Source organism: Mirounga leonina, unplaced genomic scaffold (genome assembly GCF_011800145.1).
Source record: "Mirounga leonina isolate KUSES-001 unplaced genomic scaffold, KU_Mleo_1.0 Mir_82, whole genome shotgun sequence".
Lineage (NCBI taxonomy): Eukaryota > Metazoa > Chordata > Mammalia > Carnivora > Phocidae > Mirounga > Mirounga leonina.
Window position 1 is genome coordinate 30,850,041 of NW_023270825.1, and position 19,865 is coordinate 30,869,905.

The 19,865-nt window shown below is 42.9% G+C and overlaps 1 protein-coding gene across 4 annotated transcripts; it reads right to left on the bottom strand.

Annotated features, from left to right (window-relative positions):
* Positions 1-1,992: 1,992 nt before the first annotated feature.
* Positions 1,993-6,977, bottom strand: SRSF5 (serine and arginine rich splicing factor 5). Of its 4 annotated transcripts, none has more exons than XM_034993381.1 (8): positions 6,684-6,977; positions 5,769-5,913; positions 5,407-5,477; positions 5,186-5,284; positions 4,814-4,883; positions 3,509-3,582; positions 2,896-3,006; positions 1,993-2,799 (listed from the first exon to the last, which is right to left on the bottom strand). In XM_034993381.1, exons 2-8 carry the CDS (start codon positions 5,892-5,894, stop codon positions 2,532-2,534), a joined length of 819 nt encoding a protein of 272 aa, XP_034849272.1. In that variant the 5' UTR covers positions 5,895-5,913; positions 6,684-6,977; the 3' UTR covers positions 1,993-2,531. The 4 variants fall into 4 exon arrangements, with proteins under 4 accessions (XP_034849272.1, XP_034849273.1, XP_034849274.1 ...); XM_034993382.1 differs by having other exon boundaries at positions 6,809-6,960; XM_034993383.1 differs by having other exon boundaries at positions 6,813-6,928.
* Between the last annotated feature and the right edge of the window lie 12,888 nt (positions 6,978-19,865).

Sequence of the window (19,865 nt, forward strand, 5' to 3'; positions counted from 1 at the left end):
ATCAGTTGCCCAATGTTCAGGACCACCAATACTCCTGATACCAGAGCAAATATCACCAATTGGGGGGAGGAGGGGGCGCCTGGGTGGCTCAGTCGGTTAAGTGTCCATCCAACTTTTGATCTCAGCTCAGGTCTTTGATCTGTGGGTTCAGTTTAAGCCCCGCACTGGGCTCCAGGGTGGGTGTGGAGCCTACTTGAAAAAAAAATTACCAATCTGGGTCACTAACACTCTTAAAAAAAGATCTGTGAAAAGGTCTACCCAACTATTTTTACATATTATATATACCCTTATCTACGAATCTGTTCAAATTGTTCTACCAACTAGCAGTCATCACCAGCCAGGAAACTTGGTTAAGCAGAACCAACAGAATTAGTTTTCTCAGGAAGGTAGGGGTAGATCTGAGATCTAGTATACTCCCAAATTATCCTTCAACAGAGAACTAGGTAAAAGAAATATATAAAGAAAACAAGTTACACTATGTCACACAAAAGCTGGCCCTAAAATTTTGCCTAGGATTATACTCAGACTCCTATTTCTCAGATCCTGGATCTGGGAATTAAGGTTAATTTGTTGGTTCAAGCCAACTCCCAGTCATCTCTACCATTTGCTCAAAGGGCCTTATTTTATTGCTTCACTCTGTAACAAATATTTCTAATAGTAAATTGGTAAGCCACTGACACTTTAGGGGTAAAGAAAGGTGAGAAACTAAAAATAGAAGAGTCAACTGGTAAAACATCAAGAAATACATCCATTATACTACCCAGTTACATATAAAAGCCTAAGGGGAAAAAATTGCCTCTTTCCATTTGGTAGCAATTGGCTCATTTCCAGCCTTCCAACCTAATAAAGATATAAAGGTTCCGCTGCTTTACATTAATTAAGCCTCCACCCGAGTAAATTAATAAGCACAACACTCAAACTCTCCCTAGAATCCGCCTCATTCATGGTAGAAGGATCAGCTTCCCCATTTTGTGGCATGAGTTTCTATAGTTTTGGGTACGACAAATGTATACAAACAACTTTTCAAACCTACCCCCAAATAGATTCCTCCTACCCAATCCCCATACTTTGGGAAGCCAAAAGCAATCCTTCTGGTACTTCTTTCCTCAAAATCCCCTGCAAGGCTAGGGCAGATGAGTATCCACGAAAAGAAAATGTGCTTTTCAGGTTCTGGGGAACTAGACTTCCTCAATTCCAGTACCAGTCCACCATTTACTTGACTCTTCTCTGGCCCTGAATTCCCTCCTGTAAAGTGGTTATTATGTACGAAGTAGCAGTTAGGATTCAGTGGACATAAAGGGAAGATATTTGTGATGTTATCTGGCTACTACATGCCATTCACCATAACCAAACATTTATCCAACCGAGCACTCCTATAGAGGACTAAGAAAATCTAAGTCTCTGAGATTACTAGGAGACAATAAAGCTCATTATCTACAGGTATAGGACTCAAAACAAAGATGGATGTAGAACCTTAAGCAGTTTTCTTCTCTATTAAACGATTTTCCTTTTAACATACTGCCATATCCACAGCTCCTCATTGAAAGAAAAAACATGTGAAACCCCTTAAAACATTCTTGTGCATGGACTTAAACTTTATATGGTAATCTATCAAAATTATATTACCTTTAAAATAAGCATAAAACATTTTTACAATTTGCTTCCCCAATTAATTCTTCTCTTGGCTACGGACTATAATAGCCTGATTGATACCAATTTCTTTAAAGTGATTAAAGGGAAAGAGCATGGGAGAGGATCACACACAGGGAACTTAACCGTCATTGTTTTGGGACAGTATGCAACTTCTCTGCCCTTGTTTTGACTAGCCCAGAAATGGCAAGGATAAGATTTAAATTAAAACACAAAACAAAACAAAACAAACCTTTAAAAATCCACCACCAAACTCCAGGATTCTCTACACGGCATTTTAAACGTGAACACAGATGGGGAGGAAAAAGTAATAGCATACATCCTTCAGACAAACAGACAAAAGCAGTTTTATAATCTTTTATTATCAATAACAACAGCTGCTTTAACGTGTCTTTGTCAGGCAGCTGTTAAAGGGTGGGTGGGAGGACACCCTTGACCCTAACAAGGAAAACGCAAGCCTTTATGTACAAGCAAATTTAGAGCTCTTTTAAATGTCCAAAGCTATTAATTAGTTTAATTGAGGCATTAAACTAATTCTGAATTAACATATTTGAATAACCAAGAACTAAAATGTTCAAATCTTTTCTAGTACAAAAAAATTAAATTTGCTTTAGTTATAAAAGAGCTCTCTCAATATACACAAACTATACACTTCAGACAGTCACAAAAATGTGAGCGGAAGGCTTATCAAAAGACATTTAATACAATTAGTTTTCAACAACCCCTTGGTGGTCCACATCTACAAAGATATCCAGCCCAACCCAAACCCCCCTCCAAACCCCACCCCCCACAGAAAAGCACATACTTACCAGAATTTTTAGCAAGTATGGTTTGGGAATTTGTTTTTTTAAAAAAGGCCCCCAGGGCAAGTTATTTACAGTTTAATTGCCACTGTCAACTGATCTGGACCTTGACCGGGATCGGGACCTGGACCTCTGACGATCCACAGATGCTGGAGACTTAGATCTACTTGAAGAACCACGTTTCTGGCTCTTCTCAGGCACAGGAGACCTACTAACAGAACGGGATTTGCTCCGGCTCCGGCTCCTGCTCCTGGACCTGCTGTAAGACTTGCGACTCCGGGAACGAGACCGGCTACGAGACCTAGAGGAACTCCTGGTCCTGGAACGAGACCTGCTTCGTGACCTACTAGAAAGGAAAACAAAAAACAAAAAAATACAACATAAGTGGCAGGCCCTACAAACCCACCAACTAAAACTTTGTCTTAAATGTTAAGAGAGATACCTGTGCCTTTTGCTGCCTTCGATTAATTTGATTTTTCTCCCATTTATTTCCTTTCCGGAAAGTTTTTCAATAGCATTCTTTAAATCACCATAAGAGGCAAACTCAACCACCCTACAATGAAAAAAAGCCATTTGTAAAGTTATATACATCTGGTAGTCTGGTCTCAAACTACGTATAGCAATCCAGAGTATCTAGATTACCTTTCCTAGATACTTTTGCTACTGCTATATTAAGAATCTTAGAGCTTGGGGCGCCTGGGTGGCTCAGTTGGTTAAGAATCTTAGAGCTTGAGAACAGCATTACAAGGTTTCTTGACCTCCAAACCATTGACATTTTAAGCTACACAGTTCTTTGTAGTGGAGGGCTTTTCCTATGCTTGGTGGCCATGTTTAGCAGTATCCCTGGCCTCTACCCACCCACAAGATGCTGGGAGCACCCTCGACCCATCACAACCACCAAAAGTGTGGTCCAGTGCCCCCCTACAGAGCAAATTCATCCTCAATGGAGAACCACTGCGCTCCAACATATCCAAATTCTAAGTTTTCAGGAAACATTCACAGTAAAACTTTCAGTAGGTTTTAAAAGGCTGTTATGACCTTCAATACACACTCACCCTTCATTTAATTTAGGTCGATGTGCATCCGCAAAGGTTACTTCCCCAGCTTGTCTCATGAAATCTTTGAGATCCTTAACACAAGACAATTGTGTCAAGCAAAGAAAAGGCAACTTGACACACAAACAACCACATGGTATAAAAAACAAGACTACTGGAAGAGAAGATGTTAGATAAAGTACAAACATGGCATTTACCACACTTGTATTCTATCAGAATTCAAAAATTATCTATGCCAGGGCACGAAATAAGCAAAAAGCATTATTGCTTTTAAGCAAAATGCTAGAGGATATTCACATTTTAACATTAAAGTAGTATTAGTTTATACTGAGCTCAATACAAAAGGAAAAAAACAAAACAAAACAAAAAAAAAAACAAAAAGAAACAGTACATATTTTTAAAGTAAAGACTAAAGTAGGAATTTTATATTAAAAAAAAAAAAACAGAACATTTACAAGACACCAGTTATTTTGTGCCCCATATGTCATTAAAAAAGTTTACTTTACCTTTATTATTATTTCCCTAGGCTAGTCAAGCAGCAAACCATTAATCGGTCGGAGAAACCTTCATGACATATGCCCGACTGGCTCTTCGCCACCCACTTGAAGGACACTACCCAATCGATGGAAGCCTTTAATCGCACAGCCCTCCCTATTAGCAGACTACTGGCGGATGCAGACATGTTCTACTCTTGTGCAGTTACCAAGGACCACTTTACTGCGATCAGGATTCCAACGACCACCTAATTTCGTATCTTTCAACTCTTTTCGACCAGGACCTCTTATTCGGAAGCGTTACAGGAAGACAGCTCTCAACTTAGGGATCAGATCACGTTATCAACGCTCTGGGATCGCTGCAACCTGGCACTTCAAGTAAGTGCACCGATTACGTCTAGACCGGCAAACACAGATCTAGAGGTGGCCAATTGATCACTGTAGGAGCTGACTGGCAAAGTCAACCAGGCCCAACCAAGAGTGACCAAGACAACGATTAGGATAACCCACAGGCACTCCTCGTCATAAGGCCAACGACACAGATAGGCTGGCAAATAAAGGGTTTAATATTTGGTTAAAATTGATTTTAAAAACAAGAAAAAATATCCTCAAAACATTAAACATTTGATCACTAATATTAAAATTTCAAACATCCCCCAATTACGTTTAATTAAAATTTTAAAATTACAATTAATTCCATTAATTTAATTAAAGATAAAATTACTTTTAATAAAACATAATAAAACATTAACTAACCCATTAATTTTTAAAAAGCCACATTAAAACAGCTCAAAACTGTATTTCAACAAACCTGCCAGCTGACTCTTGAAGATAAATTCTCAACTATAAGCCGATTTTCTGTTCTTACAGGTGGAGCATTTCTGAGGAAGAAAATGAGTACTCACAATGGAAGAAATGCAGCAGTGTGTACCTACTGTGTTCGACTGTGGGCAAATTCAAACAATCAGAACAAGTCATTCAAATGACTCCCATCGAGTTTCTGAATTATTTTATAGTAAGACTTATTACACACACTCATCAGGAACAATGGACTAACACAGAAATAATAGAAATGATTATATGCTAAGTACCAAAACCACTTATTGCTAATGGTTCTTAAGCATTAAAAACTCCTCCTGCAGTAATGATTGTTCAAGGCAACCATTCACGATCCATCACATACCGTCTATCATTTCGAGGTCTGCGACTACTAAAACGGTCAGAATAGCGTCCTCTACCTCGTCCACCTCGAGACCGAGCCCTAGCATGTTCAATAGTAACCCTACAGGAAGGGGAAAAAAAGGCTTTGTAATGCACACAAGCTACCCAACATTTACTTTGAAATATGCCAGCTGACCTAGTCTATCTTACAGTGCTAACTAGTTACAAAACTAACGTTCTCACCTTTCACTGCACAGTTCTTTTCCATCGAGTTCATATACAGCATCATCTGCATCCCTGGGATCCTCAAATTCCTAAAATGTAAACATGGGGGGAAAAAAAAAAAAGCCAGTGCTTAACCTGTCTTTAAAGTGTATTCTACGCCATATTAAAAATCACTAAAACCGTGTGACAGCATGAGTATCTCAATGACAGTGCCACACACATAAGCTCAACGGAAAAGTGAGGAGTGGTTTCCCTCCAACTAACCGTGAGCTTCTTTTATCCCTTAAAAATACCCTCAACTCAGTAAAATCAAAACCACTGCTTATCAAAATCTTTACCGACTTAACAGTAGCTCTAAACAACCAGTTGTAAGTACTTACCACAAAACCAAAACCTCTTTTCAGATCAATATCTCTTATTCGTCCATACCCCTTGAAGAATCTTTCCACGTCTTTTTCCCTGGCCGCTGGATTTAGCCTCCCGATGAATACTCGACAACCACTCATGGTGTCCGGCTAGTATCTCCTGTCACAAAATAATTCAATTAAGACAATACCAGTGAATGTCAGAAGAATGCCTGGTCAAGGGATCAAAAACATAAACGGCATAAAATAAAATGTTTACCCGGTGATGTTATAAACAAGATTGCCAAGAGTTGCCTCTTATTAGGCCAGGTCCCTTGCAGACAAAATTAAAACTCGGCTCCCAACACGATCCTTCCCTGGGCCCAGACCGCAGCAACCGCAACGCCCACTGCCGCCTCTGGAACTGCGCAGCCGCACTCTCTCCCCGGCTCTTCTGGCCCCCTCCCATCTGCCGCAGTTAGGAAAGGCCGAGAAGTGCGGGCGGAGCCGACCCCGCCCTCCGCAAGGCCAGCCCAATGGCGACGAGCCGCGCGCACGTCGCCGCCTCCCAGGAGCGTCACAGCGGGTGGAAGCCGGAATCTCGCGACGCCACCGCCGCGCCTGCCCAGACGGCGGCGGGCGGACGCTGGCAGCCACAAAATGGCGGCGGCGGAGACAGCAGTGGGGTGAGCCGCGCGTGCCAAACGCCCTTCTCCCTCCCCCTCCCCGGGACTCCACAGTTCTGGAGTCACTGTACCCGCCCGCAGAAAGCCCTAACCGCACCCCGAGCAAAGGTCTCGGCCCAATACTCGGGGGGGTCCGGGTAGTGAAGAGGTAAGGAGGCAGGGAGGGGCACACGAGCCCGTGTAAAAACGACCATAACCACGACCGCCCTTCCACCATCAGTTCCCCTCAAACAATGCCCAAAGGGAGACGTGCCCCAGCGCCCACCTCGAATATACTGCGCTCATTGGACGCCGTCCTCCGCAAAGAGAGCAGCCCTGGCCACTCACGATCTGAGCGGCCATGAAGAAGCCTCGATCCGAGAAGCCTTTCCCTCAAAGTGAGCCACTCACCTACCGGACAGGATCTTTGGCAGCGGAGACCAGAGAGGTCCGTAGTCTGCGACGGAGCCGTCTACCTCCCCGCAGACCAGGACTAAACTCGTCTACGCCTCTCCACAACTGACGCACTTAGCTGCTCCTGCGTTTCACAAAATGGAGGGCGCGCCCTTGCGTCACTTCCGGTGCCGCCCCTGGGACCTCCCTGCTGGATCCAGGGACGGAAATTTCCGCGGAGCCGGAAGTTTACGCGGGGCTGGGACCTCTTTGCCGTAACCGCCCAAGCGACCTGCACCCGCGATGGGCGGAGCCGAGGGGCGGGGATGGGCGTGGTTGTGGCCGTCAGGGGCCGGCGCTGGAAGGGCCGCGGTTGAGAGTATGTGCTCCAATTAGGCCGCGAAGTGCTGTTCGTCATTGTTTCTCCCGTGAAGATACGCTAGAGCAAATGACGCTTCTCTTTTGTCTGAAGTATTTTTTTAGATACCCCGAAAAGTACTGGGTAAAAGAAACTCAGGCTCTGCAAAAATATTTGGCCATCTGTGACCCCTTGCTTCTTGCTGTTCATGGTTTTGGAGGACGCTCCTTAATGCACAAGTGAATATTTTAACCATACTATCATACCGTGGACGTGTGGCTTATACTAAGAAGGATAAGGAACTGCAGTATTTTTTACGTGGAAGGTTCTTGCATGATGAAATATTCAAATTGGGACTGCAGCTAGCAGGCCATCGTGAATTGAAGCCAGAATGCAGATTTCGGCACTAGGGCTGATCTGGTTGGAAGAGGTTTCAAGCTACTTTTAAAGGCCAAAGAGTATTTGGTTAACCCTCCCTGTTCAAGTTTCTGTAATGTAACACATAAAAGTAGAGCATTCATCAAAAACAAAGTCTATGTTTCAAAATGAGGGTGAAACAGCCTTCCACATCCTTAGCTCCACATTTTCCCAGCAAGGGTGTCAGGCTTAGCAATGCAGGCATAAAGAGAATGATTGTGAAAATGTTACTTTTCTTTAATGCTTTTAGGTGGAACCCAAGGCACCCCATTTTTCAGAGGTGCCCAGCATCAAGGGTTGCTGTTTGCAACTAGAGTTACACAGAGATAAGGTAGTTCAAGAAGCAGCAGAGCTACAGACCCTTACTCTGACCTTCCAGCCCTTAGAAACTCTAGGTTAGAATTTGGATAATTTGTATGGAATGAGCTCGTCCATTCGTACATTTATTTTTTAATTTTTTAAAAAAGATTTTATTTGAGAGACAGCATGGAGGAGGGAGAAGCAGACACCACCACCACCACCACCTCACCCTCGCTGAGCAGGGAGCCCGTCACGGGGCTCCATCCCAGGACTCTGGGATCATGACCTGAGCCAAAGGCAGTTGCTCAGTGGACTGAGCCACCCAGGCGCCCCTATATATTTGTTTATTTTAAGAAGAGCCTCGGTAGGTATATAGCAAAATTGTGAATTTAGTCATCTATGGTGTGGGGAATGAAGGTGGATTTAAAAGAAAATAAGCGTTTGTTAAAGGAAACACCTTTAGCCACTAGCCTAATAAACACCGGCATCTCATAATGTACAAACTGTCCCAAACCAGTACTTAATTTAGCTACATTTGTTTGCTTTCTGCATAATTTTTAAAAAAATGGTCTTCCAATTATTTTCCACACTTTCTATTGACTATGATAGAAGCAATCACTTGTGATTTCACTCACTAAATGTTATTTTTGCTGCAATAACAGTAATCTAAAGAAGGTTTTCGGGGAGTGAAAGACAAGACTGATGGTGCTGTGTACATCATGAAAAAAGTTGCAGTCTTCAGCACCCAGCATTGTGATTTTCTTCAGGAGTAATTTTTTTTATAAAGCCTATTAATCTTAAAAATAAAACCATTATTTCACCAGCAAAATGAGTTTATTCAGGAATAGTAGAGAATTGTAACTCAAGATATATAAGCTGCAGAAAAACCATAGGCAAGTCCAACAAGAAGAACATGTTATGAAGAAGGAGGAAGTTGGAGGGATTGTTTTGAAGGAAAGTCCAAAGGTCTTTGGAGAAAAGTGTGTTTTCTCATTGGTTGAGCACAGGGGGTACAGGGGTAGTCATTTTCTTTTTTTTTTTCCTTTAAAGATTTATTTATTTAAGAGAGAGAGAGAGTATGGGCGGGGGGGAGCAGAGGCAGTGGGGGAGAATCCCAAGCAGACTCCCTGCTCAGGCTCCTTGCTCAGTGGGGAGCCTGCTTCTCCCTCTGCCTGCCGCTCTCCCTGCTTGTGCTGTCTCTCTCTCTCTGACAAATAAATAAAATCTTAAAAAAAAAAAAAAAAACCCAATGGCTTTTTCCTTATAATAAAATAAAATAAAATAAACAATAAAATGAAATTAAAAAGTTAACACAGTTTACTGGCCATCTCTGTTGGGGTCTTTCAGCATAACCGTGGGAGGTTTCATTCGTCACATTCCTGATTTCACTGAACACAGGGATCAGCAAATTATGGCCTGTGGGCCTAATCCAGCCTGCCACTTGTTTTTGTATGGCCTGAGGATGGTTTTACATTTTTAATGGTTGGGGTTGGGGGAAGGTGATCAAAAGAAGATTTCGTGACACATGAAAATTAGATGAAATTCAAAGGTCAGTATCCATCCATAAATTTTTTTTTTTGAACACAGCCACTCCTGTTCTTTTACTTACTGCCTGTATCTGTTGTCCTGCCACAGAAGCAGGGCTGCATAGTTGCGATAGAGACCGTATGGACCACAATACCTAAAATATTGACTATCTGGCTCTTTACAGAAAACATTTGCCAACCCCTGAGCTAACTGATTCCTAAATTTTAAACTGTTTTGTGAAAGCTCCACCCAACTCCCTTTGGCGGATAAAACTGTAAACAAGGATAGAGGGTTTGAGCTTTATTTTTAAAGAGTTCATCGTGTCCCAATTATAAAAATATCTATATGCTTTGTCACAAAAATGTACAACAGGGAAAATAACTGAAAGAAGAGAACACTCGTGATCCCAGCTCACCAAATGAACCTCGGGTCATGGTTCGCTGTTTTTCCTTCTTCTGTTTTCTTTCCTGAGTGTTTAATACATGTTTTATTTTCCAGTTCAAAAATAATACATCACCATTTTCAAAAAACATAGATTTTTTTTAAAAAGATGTTTAAAGTATATTCTTATTCCCAACCCTGAAGGATACCTATTTGGCTTTTTAAATAATTTCTCTGTAGTGTGCTTCTAAAAAGAACAATTGCATTTTGAAAATACGAATCATCCTCATATATAGAATTTGGTTTCATGAGAGGTTTTTATTCATAAAACATAATCATGGGCATTTTCCATGTCTCTTTAATATATTTATGATCAAAAGTGTATATTCAAATTTGTGTCTGTTTTTCCGCTTAACATGATGCAAGCACATGACCAGGGTAAGTACCCAATCAGTAACTCTGTTTTTCTGAAAATGCCCTAAATACCACCAGATGCTTAAAAATTCCTATCCAAATCTTCCAACACAAAGAAAAAGTGCTACTTCCTTGCTTCTAGCTAATAATTCTAAAGATTTTTTGAAAGGGTATCCTTAATTTCTCTTGGAAATTTATGATTTTTTAAAATGTTCCATTTTTTGACAGATTTACCCCTACAGCCCTATTTGACTTCTTTCTATTGCTACATTGTGATTTTTTTTATCGTTGTTTAACTTAGTGCATAATAATTAAAAGACCTGTGAACCCACTACTTTAATTTTAGTGCCTACATCAGTGTTTCTCAACACCAGCCATAAACTAAAATCATCTGGGATGTGTTTGTAATGTTCTGCTGCTTGGGTCCCTACTGGCTGAAATTCTGATTTAATTGTCTGGGCTGGAACCCTAGTTTGTTAGTAAGGGCTGCAGGTCATTCTAATACTCAACCAGGAGTCTGAGAGGAATGCTGACCTAGATCTAGGAACTTACTTTTTTGTTCCCCATAAAATCCATCGATCATCTAGCTCCATCTTCCCTCCTCCAAATACCCATATCTCACTCAGGTTATGGCTGGAGCCCTGATTGGGACAGTCATGGGGAAGCAGATAAACTTAAGTTCAGAGCACCTAAACACATCCCCCTTACCATACTTCTTAATATTGACAGCTCCTGTTTCCTGAGCCACTATTGTGTGCCAGGCATTGTCTAAGGACACTGTACACATCAACTCAGTCAATCCTTACACAACCCTTCCATGGAGGTGTATAACATTTTTTAAATGAAGAAGCTGAGGCTTACAGAATTTAACCATCTATTCTGCCCAGAACATTTCACTTCCTGATTTTCCTGTCAAGGCCCTTTTCACAAAAGCATGACCTTCGTGGGATGCCTTTCTGTACATTAGGAAGTGGCTCCAGAAATCCCAGAAGCACTTCTCCTGACTTTGAAGAGTCCTGGCCACCAAGGCTAGAGAAGGTTGGAGTGAGGTAGAAATCGGAAATGGCAGAGCTTCTCTGCACAGGGATTGAGCTGAAGGAGAAATAGGGCAGTATCTTTAGAAACGAAGAGAAGGGAAGATTAGCAAAGGGCTCCTGAGAATATTTTCTTAGGGATACAAAGTAATTCCCACTAACTCAGAATTTCTTGAATTACTGACAAAACTTAGAAATTCTTTATATGTCCATAGCATAGTGACATTGATGTCAGTTGTGCTATGAATTAACACCCAGTTTAAATTCTAGTTCTATCCCACTTTTATCTCTGCTCTCAATTATCCTCTAACTCAATGGTTTGGGTTTTTTTGTTTTTTGTTTTTTTTTTAGATTTTATTTATTCATTTGGGGGAGAGAGAGAGAGAGCATGAGGTGGGGGGCAGAGAGAGGAAGAAGCAGACTCCCCACTGAGCAGGGAACTCGATGCAGGGCTCCATCCCAGGACCCTGGGATCATGACCTGAACTGAAGGCCGGTGCTTAACTGACTGAGCCACCGAGGCACTCCTAACTCAATGGTTCTTTAAAAAGAATCATTTGGGCACTTTTCCAAGAGTAGATCCCCAGTGCCATTTACCCAGAGAAAAGCCTGATTCAGAAATGTGATGCTCAGGAATCTGAACATCTAACTGGCACCCTCATCAAGTGGTTCTGAACTATAATTTGCATCCACTAATCAGAACTGTGTTGTTGGTTTGCTGCTCCCTTTCTCATGATCTCAGCAGCCATTCCGTGCTCTCTCTCCTCTTGTTAAGCAACAATGTCTCCTCCATTGTTAGCAGGTGTATTAGTTATCTGTTACTGTGTGACAAAGTACCCCTAAAGTTAACAACTTGAAACAACAGCATTTATTATCTCATAGTTTCCGTGATTTGGGAATTCAGGAATGGCTTGCCTGGGTGGTTCAGCTTAGAGTCTCTCATGAAACTGCAGTCAAGCTGTCAGCTGGAGCTGCGGTCTCATCTGAGGCCTCAACTGGGGGGATCTACTTCCAAGTTCACTCCCACAACTCTTGACACACCTTAGGCCCTTGCTGGCTGTTGACTGGAGACTTTGGTTCTTTCCCATGTGGGTCTCTCCATAGGCTGCCTGAATGTCCTCATGACATGGCAGCTGACTATCCCAAGAGAGAGTGCACCAAAGAAGAAGTTACAGTCTTTTTATAAACTGATCTTGGAAATGACATACCATAGTGTATTAGTTTGCTAGGGCTGCCATCACAAAATACCAAAAACTGGGTGGGTTACAACAATAGAAATGTATTGTGTCACAGTTCCGGAGGCTAGAAGTCCCAAATCAAGGTATCAGCAGAGCTGTGCTTCCTCCAACAGCTCTAGGGGAGGATCCTTTTTGCCTCTTCCTAGTGTCTGGTGTTTGTCAGCCATCCTTGGTGTTTTTGGCTTGCAGATGCACCACTCCATTCACATGGCTGTCTCCTCCTTTGTGTCTTCATCATTGTCCCTCTGCACGTGTTTGTCTTTGTTTGAATTTCTGCCTGAGTTTCCCCTTTTTGATAAGGACACCAATCGTATTGGATTACAGCCTGCCCTAAAGATCTCATTTTACCTTAATTACGTCTATAAAGACCCTATTTCCAACTAAGGTCACATCCTGAGGCACTGGGGGTTAGAACTTCAACACACCTTTCTGCAGAAGACACAATTCAACCCAGAGCACAGAGCTTCTGTCGTATGCTATCGGTTACAGAGGCCAACCGGGGTACGGTGTGGACAGTGTGGGAGGGAGCTACACAGGCCATGAGAACCAGGAGGAGGGGATGACAGGGGTCATTGAAGGCTAACTACCACAGTGCTTCCTACGTCATACAGAAAATAGACATTATCTTCTATTGTCTGGGAATAAAGAAAAAAGAATTGAAGTTATCAGGCTGCCACTGCTTCCATCTCTCACCCCTCCATCTTCAGATTACCTGTATCTTCACCCATCTTCTTCTCATCTGTCCCAGAGAAACAAGGGGTGCAATTTCTGTTCAAGCCTTTGGTTCTTTGTGCACCAGATTCTAGACCTTGCTCCATTGATTATTTTTCTCTCTCTCCTTTTTTTCTAAAGTTCCATCCTCTCCACTACCTCTTTGATCCTTAACTGTCCAAGCTGCTTTGCTTTCCCCTTTAAAACTTTTTTAAAAGATTTTTTTTATTTATTTGAGAGAGAGAGAGAGAAAGCAGGGGGGAGGGGCAGATGGAAAGAGAGAAGCAGACTCCCCGCCAAGCAGGGAGCCTGATGCAGGACTCCATCCAAGGACCTTAGGATCATGACCTGAGTCAAAGGCAGATGCTTAACCAACTGAACCACCCAGGTGCCCTAAAACTTTTTTAAAGAAATTCTTCTCTTAGCCTCTGTCACTTGTCAAACTGCCCCATCTTGCCTTTCCTAAGCCAACATAGTTCTTTTTTTTAAATTCAGACACACAGTACACCATTAGTTTCAGATGTAGTGTTCAACAATTCATCAGTTGCGTGTAACACCCAGTGCTGATCACCATGTGCCCTCCTTAATGCCCATCCCCCAGTTTCCCCATCTCCTCATCCATCTCCCCTTCAGCAACTCTCAGTTTGTTTCCCGTAGTTAAGAGTCTCTCATGGTTTGTCTCCCTCTCTGATTTCTTCCCATCCAGTTTTCCCTCCCTTCCCTTACAGTCTTCTGCACTATTTCTTATATTCCACATATGAGTGAAACCGTATGATAATTGTCTTTCTCCAATTGACTTATTTCACTTAGCATAATCCCCTCCAGTTTCATCCACGTCTATGTGAACAGTAAGTATTCATCCTTTCTGATGGCTGAGTAATATGGTATATATCAACCACATCTTCTTTATCCATTCATCTATCGAAGGACATCACGGCTCCTTCCACAGTTTTAAGCCAACATATTTCTTAACAGAGCAGGTAGTCTTTACACACTGAGATGCCACTTTCTCAAGCTCTCGTTCATCTGCAGCAGACTTCCTCCTCTCCGCCCCCACCTCTCCATTGAAACTGCTCTCACTGTTCATCATCCACCTGATTGCAAAATCCAGTGGCCTCCAAGCAGTTCTCATCCTCCTCAATAAAAGCGGCATTCATCTTCCCCTCACTGTGTGCCAGGCATAGCGTTCAGGGCTTTGGATTTAGTAGCCAAGTCAGCCCTCATACAACTCTCTAAAATCAATTCATACCCTCCTTAAAAAAAAAAATGTTGACACCAAAACTCAAAGTCACACAGCTGGAAGCAGTGAAGCTCAGCATGTCTCTTCCACCTCAGTGGTTCCAAAGGATTTTCATTCCAAAGTTTACCCAAAAGGGAAATCCAAAACCTTATAGCATTTATTAAATCAGGAGACAACATTTCACATCACAGGTAAATAACTTTAGCTGCATCCTTGTTTCTGTGTTAGAAATGTGTGAGCTAGAGGGTGCCTGGGTGGCTCAGTTGGTTAAGCGACTGTCTTCGGCTCAGGTCATGATCCTGGAGTCCCGGGATCGAGTCCCACATCAGGCTCCCTGCTCAGCGGGGAGTCTGCTTCTCCCTCTGACCCTCCCCCCCTCATGCTCTCTCTCTCTCATTCTCTCTCTCTCTCAAATAAATAAATAAAATCTTTAAAAAAAAAAAAAAGAAATGTGTGAGCTAGAATGTGTAAATGGTTTCAGCATAAGCATTAGGACAAGGACAGAAGCATCCAGTTGGTATCACAAAGAACAATGGGTTGAACATACAGGGGAAGCAGCTGACCCCATCAGCTAAGGCTGAAGGACCTGGAGTCGTGTGTGCTGGAATTTCAGCCCCAACATCCATCCAGCTCCAGAGGCTGAAGTAGGGCCTGGCACACCACAGGCACTCGGACGATCTTCGTTAGGGAGTGACACTATGATCTTCAGCGTGTCACAGATCTTTCTAAGCCTCACTTCCCCATGTCAGAAATCAGTCAATAGTAGTACTTACTTCATAGGGTTGTTATAAGGGGTAAGTGAGGCAGTGCTTGGAATGTATTTGACCCAGTGCCTGGTCCGCTCAGCAGCACATTGCAGCTGTACTGAGACAGGCTGCCTCAGCTCTCCATTCAGAAAAGACAGAAATCGGGCACCTGGGTGGCTCAGATGGTTAAGTGTCTGCCTTCGGCTCAGGTCATGATCCCAGGGTCATGGGATCGAGTCCTGCATCAGGCTCCTTTCTTAGCGGGGAGCCTGTTTCTCCCTCTCCTGCTCCCCCTGCTTGTGCTCTCTCTCTCTCTCTCTCTCTGTGTGTTAAATAAATAAATAAAATCTTTTTTTAAAAAAAAGAAAAGACAGAAATCGTAGTGGAGGTTAGGCTGCTGTAACAGGGAGAACCCATGTTCTTCTTCCATGAAGAACATGAAAGCTTCTTTCTCATGACCCCAAGTCCTCTGTAGGTAAAAGATAACAGACTACAGCATTCCAAAGACCAAACTATTCAAGGGGTTTATGAAAGAGAACTGGACAAGAGCCTACCAGTGCTTGTTGACTTCTATACCTACTCCATCCTCCAAGCTGTCAGGAACTGGGAACAAACAATTACTGAGCTCTTTCCATCTTTCCAATTACTGAGCTCTTCAACATCGAGGGGGAAGCCTCAAAGGTATTAACTCCTTATACCAACTTATAACAGAGTCATTGTGGTGGGACACACATGTGAGATCCCCCGAAGAGAGCCCCCCACCGCAAGATCAGCTCCAATACTGTTAACTAACTTGAATTTAAATAAAATCTTGAAAGAAAAAAAAAAAAGATCATCTCCAATACTGGAAATTATTCCTTCTCTAATACAATAATTAGGGTCAAGACACACACGACCAATCCAGTGTAGAACACTTGACATCTGTCTGATAAATCAGAGTACCCACTAGTGGCCAAGTTTAGCTCAGAAGAAAACTGGATGCTTTGGATAAAGAGCGGTGGAAGGGAATGAGAAGTTCTGCTGTGTGTTTATTCCTATAAACAGTGTCCCATTTTAAGAGCTTGGATATCGAGTACTTAATTCAAATGGTCATGGCTTGGGTTAAGGAGAAGTGGAATAAGATATCCTGAGGGTGCAATTATGTTGTCCTATTGAGCTCTGTAGAGGTCTGGCTGAATGCACAGTAAGACACTGTGAGGAATTCAGAGCTGAAGAAACGGGGAGCCTGATGGAAAACCAGAAGCCCAGGATCTCCAGGGTTATCACAGAACGAGTGTAGCTTGTGGATCTAGGCCTGGGACTCCCAGGCTAATTTGATTAGGCTGACTCTAGTTCTCGCTTATGTTTTCTACCACCCTAATTCATGATTAAGGCTCATATGCTCCCAGCCAGGGACCCTCTTCAGAACAGTTAGGGCATATGGTATAAATAGTTGAGTGTTGCTCAAAACAGAAGCATGGAAAAAAGAGGCTGGATGTGGAGATAGAGAGGACTATGGTAAGCCTCAGCCACTATGTTAATGAGCTCAGACTTTATCCAGTGAACACTGAGTAGATGTTGTAAGATCTTATGCCAGGAGATAACATGATCAGATTTATGTTTTAGAGGGGGAAGTTTGTAAGAGGCCAAAATCAGTTGGGACTCTATATGGCAAGGAACAGAATTTCTAGTATAACCATCTTAAGAAAATGAGTTTACTTATTGGTTAATATAACTGAAAAATTAGGGCACCTGGGTGGCTCAGTTGGTTGAGCGACTGCCTTCGGCTCAGGTCATGATCCCGGAGTCCCGGGATCGAGTCCCACATCGGGCTCCCTGCTCGGCGGGGGGTCTGCTTCTCCCTCTGACGCTCCCCCCTCTCATGTGCTCTCTCTCACAAATAAATAGATAAAATCTTTAAAAAAATATATATATATAACTGAAAAATTTACAGACAGGCCCAGCTGTAAGCTTGGCTTGATCTAGAGCTCAAGGAGCATCTCCAGCATCCATATTTGGCTCTACTTCCCCAGAGAGTCAGCTTCATTCCCAGGCTGGCTCAGCTTGTGTTAGCAAGATGTTAGCAGCCCTAGCCTCAGAACCTCATGCCACCAAATCCAGAGGAAGAGAGAACATCACTTCCAGGAGCTTCCATTGAAGCTTCTTCGATCCTTCCCAGAAGCTCTAGCGAACATTTCCTAATGTCTCATTGACTTTCAACTGGGTTATCTGCTCATTCAAGAACTATCGCTATGGCCAGAAAAACTGTGTCTTAGTCTATTCAGACTGCTATAACAGAATACCATAGACTGGGGCGCTTAAACAATAACCATTTGCTTCTCACAGTTCTGGAAGCTGGAAGTCCAGGACCAAGGTGCCAGTATGGTCAGATTCTTGAAAGGGTCCTCTTCCTGGTTGTGCCCTCATATGGCCTTCCTTGGGGCAAACATGAAAAGAGAGAAATCACGTTTCTTCTCCTCTTTCTATAAAGATGTTAATCTCATCATGAGAGCCCCATCCTCATGACCTAATCTAACCCTAATTACCTTCCAAAGGTACCACCTCCAAATACCATCACATTGGAAATTAGGGTTTCAACATATGAATCTTAGAGGGACACAAACATTCAATCCATAGCAAAATATATTGATATGGGCCTTAGCTAATCAAGACCCATTCTGCAAATGGGGACACATACCAGAAATGGAGAAGGGGCAGCCCCATTTATACCGTAACTTAATAGTGGGGTACGGGTGGTTTCCCAAAGGACAATCAAGGGATGTTTTTATCAAAGAAAGGGATAAATTGATGTTGTGGTAGCCAACTCCCAAGATGACCCCCAGGGATCCTCACATTTTGGTTTTCACACTCTCCTACATGTACACGAGGTTTGGTCTATGCAACCAGTAGAATACAGCAGAAGTGAAAACATTGGAAATTAGGTTTAAAAAGACTGTGGATTCCATATTGAGTAATCTCTCTCTCCCTCTCTCTCTCTTTCTCTCTCTCTGTCACACACAGAAACACACCATTACCTCAGAGAGAAGCCAGCTGCAGTGCGGTGACACTCAGGTAACCTAAGGAGAGGCTGACTGAAGCCTCCAGCCAACAGCCGGCAAGGAAGGGAGACCAGCCAACAACCACGTGAGTAGGCTTGAAGCAGATTCTCCAGCCCCATTGAGTCTTGAGATAACCACAGCCCTCGCCAACAGCAGGATGCAGCCCCCTAAGTGATGCTGAGCCAGAACCACCCAGCTAAGCCACTCCCAGATTCCTAACCCTCAGAAACCGTGGGACACAATACATACTTGTTTCCAACTGTTAAGTTGTGGGGTAATTTGTCACAGAGCAATAGGTCATGAAGAGAGATGGCAAAGCAACGACAGTTGTGCCTTAATTCAGTCAATCATGGGATTGATAGGGCAATGGTAAAGGCAGGGGACAAATTAGAGAAATGCTGAGAAGGTAAGTTATAACACGTTGGTGATAGATGTGGCAGGGTGGGTAAGGGGGAGGCAAGAATCAAATTTCACCTCCAGGCTGTTGTATGAGTGCACAGAGAACACAGGCTGAGGGGGTAATGCCCATGAATTCCCTCAGGTTCTCTGAGTAGGAAGTACGTGGGACAGCCATGTCCTGGAATCTCTGGGAGGAGATTCCAGCAGGCAGTGGGTGCATAGGGTCTGAAGCATGGGAGACAGTGCAGGCCAGAGCAGGTTTTGGTGTTTTGGGTTTTTTTTTTTTTTAAGTTTATTTTATTATTTTGTTTAGTTATCTCTACACTCAACGTGGAGCTCGAATTCATGATCCTGAGATAAGAGTTGCAAGCCCTTCTGACTGAGCCAGCCAGGCACCTCCAGAACAGTTTTGAAGATCCAGTTGAAAGGGATCCCCAGAGATGTGGCAGCTGGACAGTGAAAATAGATGAAGTCACCCAGGTTTTTGTTAGAGGCCAAGATGGGGAGAGAGTATTCTGAGGACAGATTAAGAATGTATTCACCATGGGGCGCCTGGGTGGCTCAGTCGTTAAGTGTCTGTCTTTGGCTCAGGTCATGATCCCAGAGTCCTGGGATGGAGCCCCTAATCGGGCTCCCTGCTCAGCAGCAGAGAGTCTGCTCCTCCCCCCACTGTCTCTCTCTCAAATAAATAAAATCTTTAAAAAAAAGAATGTATTTGCCATAAAATAAGTCAATTCTGCAGATGTCATGTACTGCATGATGACTACAGTTAAAAACACAGTATTGCATATTTGAAAGTTGCTAGGAGAGCAGATTTTAAAAGTTTTCATCACATGGAAAGAAATTGTAACTATGTGTGGTGAACAGACGAATTGTGATCATTTAGCAATATATACAAATATTGAATCATTACATAATACACCTGAAACTAGTATAATGTTGAATGTCAGTTATATACCAATAAAAATAAATATTTTAAAACTGTATTTGCCTTGGAAGGAGGCTTCCAGTGACCAGTGGAGGAAGGGTCCAGGAGATCCCAAGCACGAACACTATGGGGACGAGAGTTGAGGGGAGATTGGCTGACCAGAGGCTTACAATTTGGGCAGGACCAAGGGTTCCAGGAATATGAGTAACTTACCTTACTTTTGGGCAAGACACAATCAGTGTGTATCTACGCTTCACTTGGTGCCTATTTGTATGACAACGTGGCTCACACACTCTGGATTAGTGCACCAAAAAACACATTCATACTCTATTGCATTTAACATTT

Bases quoted from the DNA above. Each gene is read 5' to 3' on its own strand.
- SRSF5 (XM_034993381.1), bottom strand. From the start codon at position 5,894: ATGAGTGGTTGTCGAGTATTCATCGGGAGGCTAAATCCAGCGGCCAGG. The intron at 4,884-5,185 runs GTATGTGATGGA...TTTCTTCCTCAG, and splicing joins AGACCTCGAAATGATAGACG to AAATGCTCCACCTGTAAGAA. The intron at 2,800-2,895 runs GTATCTCTCTTA...TTTCCTTTCTAG, and splicing joins GAAGGCAGCAAAAGGCACAG to TAGGTCACGAAGCAGGTCTC.